A 19,748-nucleotide genomic window follows, 5' to 3' on the forward strand; every position below is an offset into this window, starting at 1 on the left:
GATGTCTAAAAGTGTCTGAAAATGTAGATAACACACCACAGAGAATAGGAATGAGAGGAAAGAGGCCAGATTACAGCATCAATATCTGAATCTGAATGGAAATTCTATTTCTTAATTGTTGGGGTTGCAAGGTGTCCCCCATGACTTCAAGTGATTTCAAATCAGTACCTGACTATAGACTGCCCATGCAACCAATCCATCCTAGGTGGATCTATTTGCAAGTGGGCAGGCATGTGGCCAACAGACACAACCACGTATATTCCAGGTTAGTGTAAAAGTGGCCCAGAAGTAGCATACTTACAGCCTACTAGTACTGTGAAATCTATCTTTCAAAACTCTAAATACCATCTCTAGTTTCAAATGATGCCTGAGGGGTACATGAATCTACAGTCTTTATCACCTCAGAGGTTGAAACTCTCCTAATGTCTGGATTCAGCATCTGTACTCCTACAAAAAAGATGCTTCACTGCAGCTGGTGGTAATATAAATCAAGACAAAGCAAGCACTTCTAACTTCAGTACAAATGACCCTTGACATGACTGCCCAGCCAAGGCTATCAAGAGTAATGTGTAATAAATGAATGATGCCATGCTATGCTCTAGGGTACCAAGGCAAATATTAGGGTCCCTCAAATGAAAATTGTCTGGGACCACAGCACATGTATCATTTGAATTCAACTGTTTACAAGTATCTAAAAGGAAAGGGGAGGACCACCCAAACTTTTATATGAAAGGAAAAAAATCTGATATTATTTTCTATTTTTTAAATTTCACCAGGGGATAGCATTTTTAAATACCACACAGGTTTCATTATTATCTTAACTGCTGGAGATAATACACTGAAAAGACGAAGTAATACACTTGCTTTGTTATTGAAGATTATATCTTATCTGTTGTTATATGACACTGTGATTCGGAGAGAATAGCAGGGGTTGATATAAATCATGCTTTAGAAAATATTAAAAATCAAAGTGATAGAAACAGTAAGAAAGTTTGGAGCAAAAACTGAAGTGGACTACAGTCTCTTTTTCTTACTTATTATGAATGTATATGAGTTTTATAAAACATGATGTAGCATTCAGGACCTTGGGTTATGGTAGCTAAGAACTCATCCTGAATGGAGAAGTCCTCTCCAAATTTATTCATTCGGCAAATACTTATTTGTTTTTTCCTCTGTTCTAGCCACTGATTAAAGATCAATAAACATAATAGACAAGGACCTTGATCCCAATCCTTGGGAAACTTATAGTTTAGTAGAGAGATAGACATTAAAAAATAATTACTTAAGTAAACATATATTCACTATTGTGGTAAATCCTATGGTGGAAAAGCACAGAAAGCCATGAGAACAAATAACAATGGTACAAAATACAATCCACCATTGGGGGTGTCAGTTAAGCCTTCTTTGAGGTAGTAACATTTATGATAAGAACCAGTGTAATGGAAAAATTGAGAGATGGCCAATATTAACTTTAATGTCACTAACCCTTTCTTATGTTTTATAAAATCTGATGCTGATTCATCTAATGCATTTTTCTTTTTTTAAATATATAAGCAATTTTTGTTCAAAAGGATATATGTAATACATAATGGATATTCTTTCATCTATCTGAAAGGGGGGGCGGGGGATCTGATTTATGCATTGCTTTGCTAAGGATGCAGTAATCTAAATAGAAAATTTGAAGTGTATGTAATCTTTTTAAAAAATTAATTTATTTAAATTGAAGTTAGTCAACATACATCATAGTATTGGCTTCAGGAGTAGAACCCAGTGATGCATCACTTACATATAATACCCAGTCTAATGAATTTTTCAATTCTATGATTTCCATTGGTTCTTTTTCAGTTTCAAGTCTTTTGTTGAAACTCCCCATCTCTACCTATATTAATCTGTTCCTATGGACATTATTTAAAAATTTTTCTTTTGAAATTATTGTAGATTACTAGAAAGATAGCACAGAGAGCTCTCATGTACCCTTCACCCAGTTTCTCCTATTGACATCTTACTTAACTACTGTACAATATCACCCAGGAAAGTGGCATTGGTATAAAGTATGTATAGTTCTATGTAGTTTTATTACATGTGATGATTCACATAACCACCACTGCAAGCTATAGAATTATTCCACCACCTTGTGCTACCCCTTTCTAATTAATCACACTCAATCCCTCCACCCATCACTGACTCCTGGTAACCACTGGTCTGTTCTTTAATCTTTATAATTTTATGATTTCAGGTATATTATATAACTGGAATCAGACAATGTATAATCTTTTAAGATGGACTTTTTTTCCCATTCATCATAATACCTTGAGATCCATTCAAGTTGTTGTATGTATCAATAGTTCATTACTTTTTATTGGGCTGGTATTCCATGCTATGAACCTACTATGGTTTGTTTCACCATTTGCCTATTGTAGGATATTTCAGCTCCTTTTAGTTTTGGGCTATTTTCTATGAACTTCTAAATATATTAATTGCTGTTATTATTTTTAATTATTGTCCTTATCTTTTAAGCCAACATCTGAGACTTTTGCAGTTCTGTTTCTAGTGACTTTTCTCTTTTCTCTTTTTAAGTCTTTTCTCTTAAGTATGGGCATGTTTTCCTGCTTTTTTCTCATGTCTAGTGATTTTTTTATTTTATAGTAGCTGTTGATGATACTCTGTAGAGACTTTGGATTCTGTTATTTTCCCTAACAAATGTTGGATTTTGTTTTAATAGGCAGTTAAGGGGCACCTGGGAGGCTTAGTTGGTTGAGTGTCCGACTCTTGATTTCGACTTAGGTCGTGATCTCAGAGTGATTTGATCAAGTCCTGTTTTGGGCTCTGTGCTGACGGTGGAGCCTACTTAAGATTCTCTCTCTCTCTCTCTCTCTCTCTCTCTCTCTCTCTTCCTCTGTCCCTTTCCCTTGCTCTGTCTTTCCAAAATAAAAAAAAATTAATAATAATAAAAGGCAGTTAAATTACTAATAGGTCACCTAGAATGGGTAGTGAGTGGGTTTTATGTGTAGTTACGGTGAATCTATTTTAATTTTTCCCTTAACTCAAGGAGAATCCCTTATTTTTGTTCTTTTTTTTCAGTCTTTCAGCTGTTTCCCCCTTCCAGATTTCCTAGCATTTTATACTTTTGTAGTTCAGAGGTCAACCAAGGATTTGTGGGAAGTTTATATTCAGGTTTTTTTTTTAAAGCTTTCTTTTTTAAGAAAGAAATGTATATTTTTGAGAGAGAGGAGAGAGACACACAGACAGAGACAGAGTATGAGCAGGATAGGGACAGAGAGAGAGGGTGACACAAAATCTGAAGCAGGCTCCAGGCTCTGAGCTGTCAGTATAGAGCCCGATGAATGGCTCAAACTCACAGATCGGGAGATCATGACCTGAGCTGAAGTCAGATGCTTAACTGACTGAGCCACCCAGGCGCCCCAAATTCAGATTTTGCATTTCTCTTGTGACTCACTTCTTTTTAGGATTTCTTGAAACTCTGGAAGTATCAAACTCCATGTTCTGACTCATCAGACTGATAAAACTGCAGGTTTTTTGGCTGAAGTTCTGCAGACTGGGGAGTGGCCTTGGGACAAAGCTATATAAATACTGATTTAAGAGAATGTCATTCCCTTCATTTGAGGGTTGATTCTCCTTTAGTTTTTGTTTGTTTTCAGTTAGTCTCATGTCTTCAAGCAGATTTAAAAATTTTTTTGCTCAGGAGGCACCTGAGTGGCTCAGTCGGTTGAGTGTCTGACTCTTGATTTTGGCTCAGATCATGACCTCACAGAGATCAAGCCCCACCTTGGGCTCCATGCTGAGTGTGGAGGCTGCTTAAGATTCTTTCTCTCTCCCTCTGCTCCTTTCCCCTGCTCAAGCTGTCTCTCTCTCAAAAATATATTTTTTTTTTGGCTCGGGGTTTATAATTTTTAATCCATAAGAGAGTTAGTCCAATATAAACTACTCTTTCATGTCTTAACATGATTTTTAAATTAATTTGGGCATGATTTTGTCTGTGTTTTTCTGAAAAGCATTTGTGAAGTTTCTAATCTAACTTTCCATGGATAAAAGCACATTTTTATCTTCTTTAAAAATCCCTGGATGAGCACTGGGTGTTGTGTGGAAACCAATTTGACAATAAATTTCATAAAAAAAAAAATCCTGATAATTGAGGGATTTTTCTATCCTATCACTGGAATTCAAATTTAAAATGTCAATTCATCTGGCATAAAAAGTTCCTGATTTGAAATCCAGTGAAACCTTACTATGTTTGAGCCCAATGTTACTCAAACACAAAGATCAGTTAGATAGAAATATTTTACTTATTTATTAGTCACTAAGCCCTCTTGAGGGCAATATGTATTATACATCTAGATATGATGTGGCATACAAGGCTTTCATTTGGCCTTTATTTGTCCCTTAACATCTTAGAAAAATTCTCTGATATCCTGGGGTGGAATCAAGGTAAATGACCAAAGAGTATGGTTAAAGTTTGTTTTATGATGTTTTTAAATTATCTGAATGCATTGATTTCAGTTTGCTGAAGGAGTGGCCTTTCCATTTAATTACCTTTCTAGAGAACACTGCTTTTCTAGCCAATTGAGAGGCCCTATTTTCTCCTTTACCTTTCCAAATTCTACTTATCTTTGACATCCATCCAGTCCATGGCTTCAGATTTTCCTACCAGTGAACCTATGCCACTTTATTTGCGTAGGGCTTTCCCTCATGATATATCCATTAATACACATTCCAAGCTATGCAGAGGCTTAGGAGGCAACTGAGATGAGAGTGGGAACAGAAAAGAGGTGGCCTTAAAATCTGCTAACGTACTTTTAAAGCTAGTAGGTCAGAATCAGCCTTTTCCTTTCAGAAACACTCCTCAAGGTAGGTGCTGTCCTGTTTCATTTTATAACCTAATCACCTCATCTGAATATAATCTTCTTTCCCACAAAGATCAGAAGATTATTCAGGGCAAGTATCATGCTTCCTCCTTCTTCCATAGAATCCAGCATAATATTTCACATAAGAGTGAAAATTAACCGGGACACCTGGGTTGGTCAGTTGGTTAAGCTTCCAACTCTCGATTTCAGCTCAAGTCATGGTCTCACAGTTCGTGAGATCGAGCCCTGCATCAGGCCAGAGATGACAGCATGGAGCCTGCTCAGGATTCTCTCCCTCTCTTTCTGGTGCTCCCTCACACGTGCTCATCCTCTCTCTTTCTCTCTCTCTCTCTCTCTCTTAAAAAAAAATTAAACTTAAAAGAAGAAACTTTAAAAAAAAGAGTAAAACATTATTTGAATGAGTTACTTTGAATTTTGACCATTTGGCTGAATCTATTTGGTATTTTGCTTATAATTTTCTAATTACCTGACAGTGTTTGGTTTTGATATCCCACCAAAGAGCATGAAGGTACGTACATTGAAGATTTATAGTTTGGCTTCTGCCTGATTCTCCAGCCACCTCTAATACTACATATTCTCCCTCACTTGTTATGGTCTTGCCACATTGGTGTCCTCTTAGTACTTTCATACCTCAAGCAATTCCTTCCTCCGAGCCACTGCACTGTCGTGTCCTCTGCCTCAAATGGCCATGGTGTGGTTAGTGCTTCTCATCACTTAGGTCTCAGATCAAATGGTCATGTCTCAGAGAGGTCCTCCTGATCTACCTTCCTTGTTCCCTTGAAGCTGATCCAAATCATTCTTACCCATTGCTCTGTTTTACTTTCTTCAGAACTTACTACAACCTGAAATTATCCTCTTAATCCGTGCTTACATGTTTATGGTCTGTCTTCCCACATTAGAGTCTAAACTCTATGAGAGCCAAGAGTTTTGTCTCCTTCAGGGAAGTATCCCTAATGCTCAGAATGGTGGCTAAATGAGCGAATCTTTTGAGTTGTCACCCTGGGTGCCATCTTGAAAACAATTTATAGTGGATGCAGTATTTCAATGTTCACAATTTTAATTTGATTTCAGTGAAACATGGCATAGAAGTAGAGGCTAAAGAGATGTTCTTAAAGAATAAAGAAAGCACTAGTGAAAGCACAAGTCATAAGATCTACCAATGAAAAGCAAAAGAAAAATAGTGACAGTGTCTTACATCTAAGGGTAATAGCTAGCTAGCTATAATGATAATGAGTACCTATCATGCTCCAGGTATTGTTACAAATATTAGACTTAAAAAAAAACCTCATTTAGTCCTTATAACAACTCTATAAGTATACTATAATAACCTCCATGATGACATTGAGAACAGAGACTAGATGAGAAGTTATGTAGGTTGATATGTCTGGGGTTATAAAGCCAGTAAGTAGCAGAGCTGGGACTCAAACCCAAGCAGTTTAATTCCAGTCTGTGGTTGTAACTACTGGGCCATATCTTTTCATTTCCACCGAGTACAGAACTGATTTATTTTAGTTGTCTCATTCATTTATCAAGCAAATCTGGCATTATTCTTCTGCCTATAGTTTTACAACTATTTGGTTTAGAATAAAGAATAATGGATTTAGGGTTGAGTTTTAGGTCCAGGTATATTACTAACCTATGGAAACTTCAATCTAACTTCTTCAATCCCCAATTCTCAAATATGTAAAAGGGAGGCGTGTTTGAGCCATATTAAAGATAAACTAATATACTTTTTTTTTTTCCTGTTATGGGAGCCCTGAGCACCATGCTGCTGATACATTTTGGAGGAATATTGTAAGGAATATTTAATACATTACCTGAACTTTATTCATCTCCAATTTGTTCTTCTCATTGGCACTCTGGTCTTGTTTGCTAGCTCCCTTTTTCTGAGGGCCTTTTCCAAAGAAGATGTAATTTACAAAGGCATATTCCAGGAGAGCCAGGAACACAAACACAAAGCAACCCATCAGGTAAATATCAATCGCTTTGACATAAGGGATCTTCGGCAAAGTCTCCCTGAGGTGAGTGCTGATGGTTGTCATTGTCAGCACGGTGGTGATTCCTATGAAACAGAAAGACACATTTTAGCTGAATGCACTTGTTAAGCTGCCCTTGAAAGACTAAGATAGATGCTATTTCCTTATTGGTGTCCCAGAATGATGGCAGTAATGTGATAAACCACTAGGCAAAAGGAACGGATATTTGGAAGGACAAAGCTTCAGACTCCCCATACAGGCCATGAACAAATCGTCAAACAGGATGTACCATTAATGGAGGGTTGGAAACCATTTTTTAAAAAATAATACACATAGAAGAAAGAAAAATAAATGGGCCTGCATATCAAAATCCCATTGATATGCTCACTGTCTCCTGTCAAATGTTCTTCATTCTGTTACACACCCGGTAACCCGGACTTCTTCCGGGTCTCAGCATCTTGCTCATTTTCCTACTAAATCTGTCCTTGTAACACTAACACCCACAACAGCCACTACCAAACTGAAAGTTGGTAACCATCGTGAGGAGACCTACTTCATTCCATAAGTCTATAATATATACAAGGTCAGTATTACACGTTAAAATAATAATGCATCATTCATAGTGAAACAACACTAAAAGAAGATATATGTAAGAAAGTTCGCGATTTGCATCAAACATTTGATTTATGTATTTTTTAAATAAAACGTTGTTGCTTTGATTTTTCAAATGTTACCTCTGGTTCTTGATTCCAGAGCCTAGAATGAATTAGTTCCCTGGAGTCAAGAAAAGATTTCCTGAAAAATTCAACTTGGATTTGTTAAAGAAGGTTAAGACTGTAAACTCTTAAAAGGAAAATTCTGTTTTGTCTATTTTGTTAAGCACAAGCTTTCTTAACCATATAAACTTTGCATGACTGTAATAAATATTTGGTGTTGATGATGGCAATGATGAAATGTAATTGGGAAAAACAAAACTAAAGAGGAAGTTGGAATCTTACGTAGATAATTTGTGTTATAATACTAATATTACACATTTATATAGCATATTACAGTTTTATTTTATTTTTTAAGTTTATTTATTTATTTTTGAGAGAGAGAGAGAGACTGGGTTAGGGACAGAGAGAGAGAGAGAGAGAGGGAGAGAGAAAGAATCCCAGACAGGCTCCGTGCTGCCAGCCCCAACATGGGGCTTGATCTCATGAATAGTGAAATCATGACCTGAGCCAAAATCAAGAGTCCGATGCTTAACTGACTGAGCCACCCAGGTGCCCCAATATTACAGTTTAAACACAGTTATGAATTATCTTATATGACTGCCATAACAGCTTGCTGAGTATGATAAGGCAGGTATATGATTTCTATTTTATACATGCATAAACAGAAATTCTGAGATTAGTTATTTTCCATAGATCACCCAGCTAGGGGCAAAAAAGCAAGGAAGTGTTAAACAAAAGGCACCTAAAATGAAAACAGAAAGATGAGAAGATACACCTTGAAACTTGATGACAGTCCTTAAAAATAAAGACAGGAAATGTTAAAATGGGTGTTAAAAACAAAGGACATCCGGCAAAGAGAATAGAAGGTAGAAACTGAAAAGGGGGAACAATAGTTTAGCACTCATTTGCCCATGAGATTATTCTGGATAAATTCCCTGATTTGACTATTCAACTTTAAGAGAACAGATAAAATAGGAAGTTGGAGTTAGCATATAAAAAGTTAAAATGGTTCAGATCAGTGATGAATTCAAAAGTGCTGCGCTGATCTGAAATGCCATCATGAATGGTCTCACTTATTTCTTTGAATAAAATTTTGAAGTTCACCCAGTATAATTCTAGCTAATATCCTCAGCAGAAATAAACAGTTCATTTACAAATCCACTAATTACTTTTTGGTTTCCACTCGTTGATTTAAATTTTTAAGCACGAAGGGTTAGTAAACAAATGCCTTTTTTACTTAGTTAAGTTTTAAAATGTCACAGATTTTACATTTCAAAGAGAAGATTAAGTCAGCACTTTATGTGCTAACATCTTTAATCAAAATACCATTAGCTTTGGGGATAGATGTGTAACGAGAACCACAATTTATGACCTTGATAGTTGTATTCCCTGCTGTTGACATCATCCACTGTTTTTTCCTTAACCATAGTATACACATACTCATGTTCACATTCAAATAATATATGCAGATTCATACCTATGATGTGATCAACTATTTGTTGCCTTTCCTTACTTTTGGAATGTTCAAAGGTTGATAAGGGGCTACCAGCATTTGACTGTGAGCCTTTAGAAATTAGTCATTAGAAATAAGTTATAGAGATGACAATTACTTTGAGTGTGAAGGGGACGCTGAACATCTAACCCAGTTCAGCAATCTCAAAAGAAGTGATGTGTATGTCAGCTTAGCTGGAAATGATGCTGTTACATATTTGGTGTGTGTGTGAGTGTGTGTGTGTGTGTGTGTGCGTGTGCACGCACACATGTGCACGCATATATGAGAATAAGCCCCAGAAAATGATAACTGAAAGGGGTCTAGGAACAAATAATGAGGCACACCCATACATGCTCAGATTCATCAAACGGACCTTATATATTCTAACTTTCCAAGGAATCCTTTAAAGTCTCAAATACAGCCTTTCAGCTTGCTGCAATTACTCAACCATGGCAAGATTAATTTTGAATTTTGTTCCTCCAGGAAGGAAACCATTTTTATTCTGTGCTGATCACAGGTCATTAATATAGCTGATGAATGTCTGTGCCCTATTCAAGTGCGATGAGCTCCATTTAAGGAAAACTCAGATCGATACGACTTTAGTTAATGTTCGAAAAATAGTATTTTTTAACAATTGACATATCTTGTTAACAGTCACAAGGTTTAGCTTTCTCCAAATCCATTTGAGAATAATGCATTGTATGAGAAAGAATGAAATCATGCCATTCACAGCAACGTAAATGGAACCAGAAGGTATTATGCTGAGTGAAATAAATCAGTCAGAGAAGGACAGGTATTGTATGTTTCCACTCATATGTGGATCTTGAGAAACTTAACAGAAGACCATGGGGGAAAGGAAAGGGAAAAATAATTACAAAGGGAGGGAGGCAAACCATAAAAGACTCTTAAATACAGAGAACAAACTGAGGGTGGATGAGGGGTGGGGGAGAAGGGAAAGTGGGTGATGGGCATTGAGGAGGGCACTTGCTGGGATGAGCACTGGGGGTTGTATGTAAGCCAATTTGACAATAAATTATATTACAAAAAAAAGAATACAACATACAAAAAAAGAGGGAATAATGCATTGTAAATGTTCTTCACTATAAAAAGCAGAGACCAAAGAGAAAATCATCACAAAGTTAGTAAAAATTAGTGTAATGAAAATTTAAAAATAGACTCTAAGAAGCACTAATATAGCTAGTATTAATTATATTTCAAGATTTTTTTGGTAAAATGCTAAGAAGATATTGCATTGTAAAACATTCATCCTGAAAATGCTTACCCTTTGATATTTTACTATAAGGACTCTTATGGTAATCTCATTCTTCGACTTGCTCTGAGAGAAAGCCATTGCTTATAATTTCTAAAAATGGTTGGTTGGTTGAAGCTAAATCCTACCAGCTCTTTTCAGTGCTGGGAATGCCTTACCTAGTGCAACTCTGGCTGCAGATGCATCATAGTTGATCCAAAAAGACACCCAGGACAGAATTGTAATCAATGTGGAAGGCATGTAGGTTTGCAAAATGAAGTAGCCAATATTTCTCTTTAGACGAAAACTTAGTGACAGTCGTGGATATGCCCCTGAATTAAAAAAGGAAAACAGAAAAAAAAAATCAGATCTCTATTTGGTAGGAATCATCTTCTTTCTTTCACAGTGCCCCGAGTTCATTTGGAGGGAAATAACCTCACCAGTTGTGAACTCCACTTTCTTGGAGACCATCTTGTAGTCGACAATTGAAAACTGAGGAAGCTCAATTTTATTAACTCCAGTTACTGCTCCCTCTCCTCCATTCCAGTAAAACTCAATGTCATCAGTAGTATAGCCATCTGAAACCAAGAAATACAGCATGGTTAAATAGAGTTAGGTTGGTCTAGAAATTCATTTTGAAGAGTCTTGGAACTGGAGAGAAAATTCCCAGCAAGTGGTGGTAAGACAACAATGCTTTAAATAGGGTGGCATATAGGTCTCATGATGAGCACTATTCTTGCATTGAGAAGATGGATGCATCTGCTTTAGTGGACATAAACGCTGTGCTCATTCAGTGATGTCTGATATCACTGCTCGTTATTTAGTTTCTTTGCATCTACTAATGGGAATTCTTTGGTTAGATAAGGCGACAGCGGGATTCTAGTACCTGAACATAGATTTTTACTATGCATCCTTTAACAATAATACATAATAATAATTGAACACGTATTTGTTAAAAGGGTTATGGAAAAGGTAAAATGGTGGAGTATAATGAAAAACCAAATTTGTACATACTGATTATATGATCAAGACATTTAAAAAAGAAATACACATTTATTTTAGAAAATAGGTAAACTTCTATTCATATGTACATATATATTTATTATTCATTTATTTTGGGGAAAGCCCAAGTGGAGCAGGGGCAGAGAGAGAGAGACAGAAGATCCGAAGGGGGCTCCATGCTGACAGGCTGACATCAGTGAGCCCTATGTGGGGCTTGAACCCATGAACTGTGAGATCATGACCTGAGCTGAAGTCGGATGCTCAAATGACTGAGCCACCCAGGTCCCCCTCATATATTTTTATTATATCTAATATACAGGTGAAAAATTAAGGACTATATGAATTTTTAAATTAAAATTTCAAATTGAAGTGTAATCACATATAACATTATATTAGTTTCAGGTATACAGCATAGTGATCAATAATTCTATACATTATGCTTGCTCCCTGTGATAAGTGTAAAGAACTTTATGAATTTTTGTTTAACGTTTATTTATTTTTGAGAGACAGAGAGAGAAAGAGAGACAGACCATGAGTGGGGGAGGGGCAGAGACAGAGGGAGACATAGAATCAAAAGCAGGCTCCAGGCTCTGAGCTGTCAACACAGAGTCCAATGTGGGGTTTGAACCCACAGACAGCGAGATCATGAGCTGAGCTGAAGTTAGATGCTTAACCAACGGAGCCACCCGGGTGCCCCCTATGAATTCTTGATAATACATTTATAGCTTAATATTTATGAGGGTGAGCTTTTGTTAATTTAGGAGTAATGTATAGAGGATTGTAGATTGCATTATTAGGGTCTACCCTGAAGTCTATTGTCTTCTCTTTTCCACTTCTGTTTCCCCTTATCAGTGGTCTAGCTGGGTTATGGTCGCATAAAAAATTAACTTCTATAAAAACAATGTATGGGTATATTTAAAAATCTAAAAATCAGTTCGGGCATATAGAAGGCTATAGTTGTTGTCTCTTTCTACCTGGTAGACATAAAGAAGATATTTCTGAGTTCATTTTCTCTTTATATTCATCTCAGATAAAAAAAAACATCAAATCCTTTATTTCCATTAGAATTACTAAGGCTTGTGTTTCGAAGATAACCATATAATATAGTAGATATGATGCTGACCTACTTTTGATTAAAACCAGTAATATTTTCCAAGAGATTAAAAAAAAGAACATATTTAAAATTTAGAAGAGTGCCAAGTCTTCAGTGAGGCTCACTGAAAACATACCAGTGCAAGGATGTAGGAAATTTTAATCTATTCTTTTTTTTTTTTTTTTTGAGGGGAAATAAACCTGTCTCAATTTTATTGCTTTACACATTTCTAACTTATCTTCACAAAGAGCTCTTTTTTGAATTCTTATTCTTAAACTCATTGAACCCACAACCTTTTTATATTTGTTACTTTTGCCCCTCTATAGAGGTTATTATTTACTGTGTGATAGGTTTCAATTTAGCTTATTTTATTTCTCTTTAAACCATTTCCTTCTAGGTCTAAGAACTTGCCTTTTCTTCAAAGGGTAATCTTCCATATTCAGTAACCCATTTTACAATGACTCAAGTGTAGCCATAGAAACAGAAGATATTTATTTTAGCTATGATCCCTGGTGTCCAAGAAGCTGTGAGACCCTCTTTACCTATTGGATTTAGAGTGATCTACATCTTCTTGGCTTATTGACTTACTGGCCTATTGGGGATTTATGATGTGTCCATGCAGGTTCAGCAGTTGTAACAAACCTACTACTCCGGTGGGGGATGTTGATAACGGAGGAGTCTATGTATGTGGAAGCTTGTGGCATATTGGAAATCTCTGTATCTTCCTCTCTATTTTGCTGTGAACATAAAACTGCTCTAAAAAAGTAGAATTCTTTAAAAAATAACTTCTAGGGGCACCTGGGTGGCTCAGTTGGTTGAGCGTCCAACCTGACTTCAGCTCAGGTCATGAACTCGTAGTCAGTGAGTTCCAGCCCTGTACTGAGCTCTGTGCTGACAGCTCGGAACCTGGAACCTGCTTCGGATTTTGTGTCTCCCTCTCTCTCTGCCCCTCCTCCACTCACACCCTGACTCTTTCTCTCAAAAACAAATAAACATTAAAAAAAGTTAAAAATAAAAAAAATAACTTCTAAAAAAAACTCCACAGAAACATATTCATGCATATACATATATAGATAAATGAATGAATGAATGAATGAATGAATAAATAAATAAATAAAATTTGATGGTAATTTCAGAGGATCATGGATCCCGTGGAGCCTATTTATGGGTTCTAGAATGAGAAAATGGCTAGTGGCACTATGATAGTTTAAATTCAACCCTGATGCTCTCCCCTCCATTTTCAATTCAGCTATGAACTATTTCAAAGCCCAGCATGAAGTACCATCCGGGGAATGTGAGGTCTCGGCTCTGTCTGGATCTAGGGGACAATTGTGTCATGGGTTTTTTCCCCCACTCTGGGGACTAGTGGCATGGAGTTCTTGAATGGGGATTGGGACAGTGAGATTGATGAAGAAAGCTGAATGCAGGGGCTCTTTGGACCCGCTAAATAAAGGGCACGAACACTTGGGTAACTGGAGGAATTGTTTTGAGCGGTGGGAGAGTTGAAAAGGTAGGCTGCCTCAGAGACAGAGACTACCTCCTGGTCTACCAGCAAGAGAATGACATTTTACCAGGAGCTCATTGTACTTTTCACCTAAAACATTGTTTCCATTTTCAGTGCTCTGGCAGCTGGGTCCAAACCACAAGGTATATGTAAGAAAAAACAACAATGCTTATAAGAGAATCCAATAGTCCTAGAGAAGAAAAGCAAGCAGAACATCCAGAGTATATGGCCCCTTGTGAAAATAACTGGTGGAGGAGGAAGACAATAGTTTGAACTCTTCGATTCCCATCCTTATTAAAAATGTAGGAAAACCTAAAAAATATATATATATAAATATAGGAACATTTAAGTATATTTGATTAGAGCACAGAAATCTTCCTTCTACTAAAACCCATAGATTTTAATAAAAGATGTTTTAAATAAATTGAGGAGATGGCCACTGGTGAGGCCAGATTAACATTGTAAAAGACAGCTTGAAAGAAATATCTCAAAAGAAAACAAAATTACAGAGATTTGGAAAGTATGAAGAAAACATAATGGCTTTGAAGGACTCATCTAAAAGATCTAATATATAAATAAATAGTAGGCAGTCTCGAAAGAAGATGAACCATAATAAATAAAAAGAAAACACAAGTTCTCTTGAGCTTAATAAATATTTTGCAGATTGAAAGGCTCATTGTATTAGGTAATTGTGATAGCATTCCTGAACTCCAAGAGTAAAAGGATAATCTTAGGATTTCCTAGACAGAAAGTACAAGGTATTTTCAAAGGAAAACATATTGGACTTCTTGTATGGAAAGGAAAAGCTTATGGAATAATATCCACAGAATATCTAAAGTATAGGCAAAAAGGATAGCAAATCTGAGACCCAAGGGTCCCATTCCCTGCCAAAATATTGCTTCTTTCCAGAGATGATATACAAAGCTACAAAGATTAGAGAACATATCACCCAGAGACCTATTTGAGGAAACTATTCTACAGAGAAGTCTAATCAAATAAATGAATCAGGACGGATAATTAACACATAAAAAGGGAAATCACCTTGGAAACAGGGGGCTTGTAAAGAATCATAAGACTACTTTGTTCAAATCTATGCAAACAAATTAGAAAATCTGAATGAAATGGATAATTTTTTCATAAGAAAAGCATTTGTCCAAATCAGGAGAGATAGGATATCAAACAGCTTGATTTCATTTCCTATAAACAAACACCCACGGGACTCAAATATTTAAGAACTTATAAGTCTATTACTAGTTAAACAGTTCCAAAGTAAAGGCTAAGATTGAGCACTTCCAAATTATTTTCATTAAGTAAGTAGAACATATTAGTGAACAAAATCCAGCAGTACACTAAATAATAAGGAATAACTAGTGGAGTTTATTCAGAGTGTGAATTGTTCAATATTAGAAAAATCTAGTAATATAATCTGATATATTAATAGATTTAAAGAGAAGGAAAGCATATGATTATTTACAGAGGTGCCAAAGGGGCATTTGACAAAATGTAATAGCCATTTAGTCTTTTGACAAAACAATACCCAATAAATATGAATAGATACTTCCTTACATAGCAAGATATAGCTGAGTCTCAAAGCCAGCATCATATTTATTGTGGAAACACTAAAACATTCCTACAGAGTTAACCAGGTAAAGGTGTTCACTACCATTGGTCTTATTTAACAGTGGTCTGGAAATACTAACCAATGAAGTAGGCAAGGGAAAGAAAATTGAAGTATAAAGTTGTAAAGCTGCTGGTTAAGCTAATTTACAAATTATACAATTGCATACTCAGTGAACCCTAAACAGTGAACTTAATAACAATTAGAAATAACAGGATTAGACATGATAATGGGGTACAAAATTACTGTATAGAAATGGGTAGTTTCAGATGTAAAGACAACAATTTATAATGTGTAATGGAAGAATATTTAAAAATAGATACAAAAATATATAGCGATAAACTGAAAAATATGCAAGACATATGCAGCATTGAAAACATTCTTGAAGGGCACAAAAGAAGCCTTAAATAAACAAAAAGGCATCTCATGTTTTTGAGTAGAAAAAGACTCAATATCATAGGTTCATTTGTAATTTAACGTGAATACTACACCAATAGGTTTTTGTTTTGGAAACTGAACATAATAATTCCAAAATGAAAATAAACAAATCAGAAGTTCCGAGAAAACTCCAAAAAATAAGAGAGATAAAGGATACCTATTTTTATCAGGTAGTATAATGTACTAAAAATCTTCAATAATGACAAGTGTTATTCTAATTCTGGTATAAACAGAGAGCTTAATGGGCCGCACTTGAAAATTCAGAACTAGAGCCAAAAGAACAGAGGAATTTAGTATATAATAGAATTGGCACCTGGAAAAATTGGGAAGAAGACAGTTTCATAAATTATGTAGAAAAAATTGGGGAGCTACTGGAAAAAATTTGTTTGGACCTATATGTCATTCCGTGTATTATTATAAACGTCAAATTAATTGTAGTTTTATCTAGCAAATAAAACTATGTATGTACTAGAAGAAAACAAGGGAGAGTTCTTTTATAATTCTGGCATCAAGGAGACTTTTGTTGTTGTTGTTTATTTATTTATTTTGAGGGAATGAGAAAGTACAATGGGGGGGGGGTGTGCCTGGGTGGCTCAGTCAGTTAGCCTCTGACTTTGGCTCAGGTCATGATCTCGCAGTTTGTGAGTTCAAGCCCCACATCGGGATCTGTGCTGACAGCTCAGCGCCTGGAGCCTGCTTCAGATTCTGTGTCTCCCTCTCTCTGTTCCTCCCCTGCTCATGCTCTGTCTCTCTCTTTCTCAAAAATAAATAAACATTAAAAAAATTAAAAAAAAAAAAGAAGAAGAAAGTACAAATGGGGAAGGGGCAGAGAGAAGGAGATACAGAACTCCAAGCAGGCTCTGCACTGTCAGCACAGAGCCTGAGGCAGGACTCAAACTCATGAACTGTGAGATCATGACCTGAGCTGAGATCAGGGGTTGTACACTTGACTAACTGAGCTATGCCGGCGCCCCCTTGAGGATCCTTTCTAACTGTAATACAACAAGCAGAAGTCATTTTAAAAAATGACAGATTTGTGCATATTAAAAAAAAAAAAGTGTAGCATAACCCCATAAACAACATCAAAAACAAATAATAAACAAAAAATAATTATAGTGCATATTACAGGTAATAACTACATTTCTTAATATATAGACTTTTCTAGAAACAACAACAATAAAAGAAAATAACCAAAAACCTAATAACAAAATGGAAAAATGATATTCAAAAGCAGTTCATTAAAAAGGGAAAAATACCCAATTCAATCATAATAAAAGAGAGACAAATTAAAATTAAGACTATATCAAAATACCTTTTTTTTTTTTTAACCTGACAATCTGGTAAGAATCCACAAATTGATGACACAGTATGTTGCTGAGCGTGTGGAGAAGCAGACACTGTTATGTGGTGCTGGTGTGAGTGTAGTTTGATGTAACCCATACAGGATGCAGTTTGGCTTTATCTAGCAAAAATACAAATGTATATATCCTTTGACTCAGAAATTCCTATTCTAGAAATTCGTCCCATAGATTGAATTGAATAATTGTGAAGAGGGTACGCATAGGATTATTCATTGCAGCACTTTTTCTAATAACAAAATATTTGAAACAATATAAATGTCTCTCGATAGAGGAGTGGTTGACTAAATTATGGTACATTAATGCACTACTGTAAAGCTGTAAAAAAGACTGAGGAAATTCTTACATATAATATGAAAAACTCTCCAAAACTACTTTTTTTTTTTAACGTTTATTTATTTTTGAGACAGAGAGAGACAGAGCATGAACAGGGGAGGGGCAGAGAGAGAGGGAGACACAGAATCTGAAACAGGATCCAGGCTCTGAGCTGTCAGCACAGAGCCCGATGTGGGCTCAAACTCACGGACCGTGAGATCATGACCTGAGCCGAAGTCCAACGCTTAACCGACCAAGCCACCCAGGCGCCCCTCTCCAAAACTACTTTTAATGAAAAGAAACCCCCACAAAGTTCAGCTATAACATTGTAATATGTGTGAGAAAAATATGGGAAAAGCAACAACATAACTGTCTATACTTTTATATGTATAAAAGAACCTTGGGGGGGGTGGTCAGATAACAAATTGGTAATTATTTCCTTTGGGGGGACTAAGTAGATGGGCGATAGGGATGGGAGGGAAAATTGCACTATATTTATCTTAATATTTTTTTGATTTTCTGAATCCTGTGTATCTGTTAAAACATGAAAACACTGAATTAAAAAAAAAAGATGTCCTAGAATCCTGTATATTTTCTACATGTGAGCAATATGGTTTCAAATACACATGACCAGTGTGACCTGGAAAAGATACAGAATGGGGTTGAGTTTCAAAATCTATCCAGCAGAGATATAGTGGAGTGCAAATTTCCCCAAATTCCTTTGCTCTTAGGCTCATCAGAGGTAGACTGAGGGCCCTGTAGCCAAGATTCCGGTAGAGAGGAGCCCTGCCTTGTAACGCTGTACTTTTTAAAGGACTGGCTGGACATTTGTATATGACTACGTGACTGTGTGACAATGGCGGGTCCCAGTGGTGGAGGTGGATCGGTCATAAAGGCATAGCCTTAGGAACTTGGCAGCTGGGACCAGCCCTTGCTTGTCAAGTTCACTTAGATCTGCTGAGTCTGCAGTCCGCCAGGAAGGAGGAAATGAGCTTCCAGGATCATCCAGACCTGTATCTCTTCAGAGCCATAAAAGTGCCTTCCATCAACACAAAATCAGACCAGTTTAAAAATTCACAATGCCCCTGAGAGGAAAACAAACCAATTGGCTTGGAAAAAAAACAAAGTGCTGATGCTAGGCCTGGGGAAAATTTCTCCCATGCACCTTTTTTATGTGATGATAAATACCTCAGCCACATCCATTCAGGAAGACGGTGTGAAAGGTAAACTTTTTCAAAATGATAGATGGAATCAAAATAAATACAATTTAGTTTAAAAATCCTTTAAAGAAGCCAAGACAATATACTTCAAATTTAAAGCTGCCTTCTTGTCACACTTGAACAGAGTGTGGGGTTTAGACTAGCATGTCTCATACCCTTTGCTCACCTTTTTATGGGGTTGGAGTGGTTTTCATCCAGGCAGGCTCTTGTTTGTCTCGTCACATTTCACAAAGAGATACTGTCCTATTCTAAGCTAGATTACACATGATTTTGCTTTTAGCTGGCAACATAGAGTATTTAAACTGTAAGTATTTGTTTGGGAGGAAGTTCTAAAACCTAGTATCTAGAGACTCTCTGTGGAGAGACATAGTATTTATAGATCAAAGCCTGAGTACAAACCCTTGACCTTGTCCCAGTTTGGGGATGGTTTCACCTACAGCTTTTGACCTCATGAAGCCTCTATCATTACTTTGTGGCCCTGGGTGGCCTGTTTCTAGTAGGCAGTAAAAACAGGGATGATCAAGCACAGCTTCTACGTTAGCTTCTATGTGCTGCTTATCAGGGGCACCTGCTTGCTCACTTCCTCTTCCCGAGTGCTCTAATACAAGGTCTTTGCTGACTCTTCTCCCCTGCCCTGGGCAACTCTGGATTCACCCTCTCATCTTCCGGGATACCCATCAGGACCTCTGCTGAAGCACAAATACCAACTACCTCTAAACTGGCAAAGACAGATCAATGGAAATTATATTTAACATTCTAATACACATATTTTGAGTGCCTACTATGTATCGAACACTACGCAGGGAACTAAGGATATACAGTGGGTCACACATGACACTGCTTTTCAGGATCTAATGGTCTAATAACAGGCTGAGCAAATTGGC

The 19,748-nt window shown here is 36.5% G+C and overlaps 1 protein-coding gene across 1 annotated transcript in view; it reads right to left on the bottom strand.

Annotated features, from left to right (window-relative positions):
• Positions 1-19,748, bottom strand: part of GABRB1 (gamma-aminobutyric acid type A receptor subunit beta1) — a 379,514-nt gene that overhangs the window by 16,756 nt on the left and 343,010 nt on the right. The window contains exons 6-8 of the mRNA XM_045474170.1: positions 10,757-10,894; positions 10,496-10,648; positions 6,701-6,945 (exon numbers count right to left, since the gene is read on the bottom strand). Coding sequence (XP_045330126.1) covers positions 6,701-6,945; positions 10,496-10,648; positions 10,757-10,894 — 536 coding nt within the window. The remainder of the gene's footprint in view (positions 1-6,700; positions 6,946-10,495; positions 10,649-10,756; positions 10,895-19,748) is intronic.

The sequence above is a fragment of the Leopardus geoffroyi genome, chromosome B1, assembly GCF_018350155.1.
Source record: "Leopardus geoffroyi isolate Oge1 chromosome B1, O.geoffroyi_Oge1_pat1.0, whole genome shotgun sequence".
In the NCBI taxonomy this organism is placed as follows: domain Eukaryota; kingdom Metazoa; phylum Chordata; class Mammalia; order Carnivora; family Felidae; genus Leopardus; species Leopardus geoffroyi.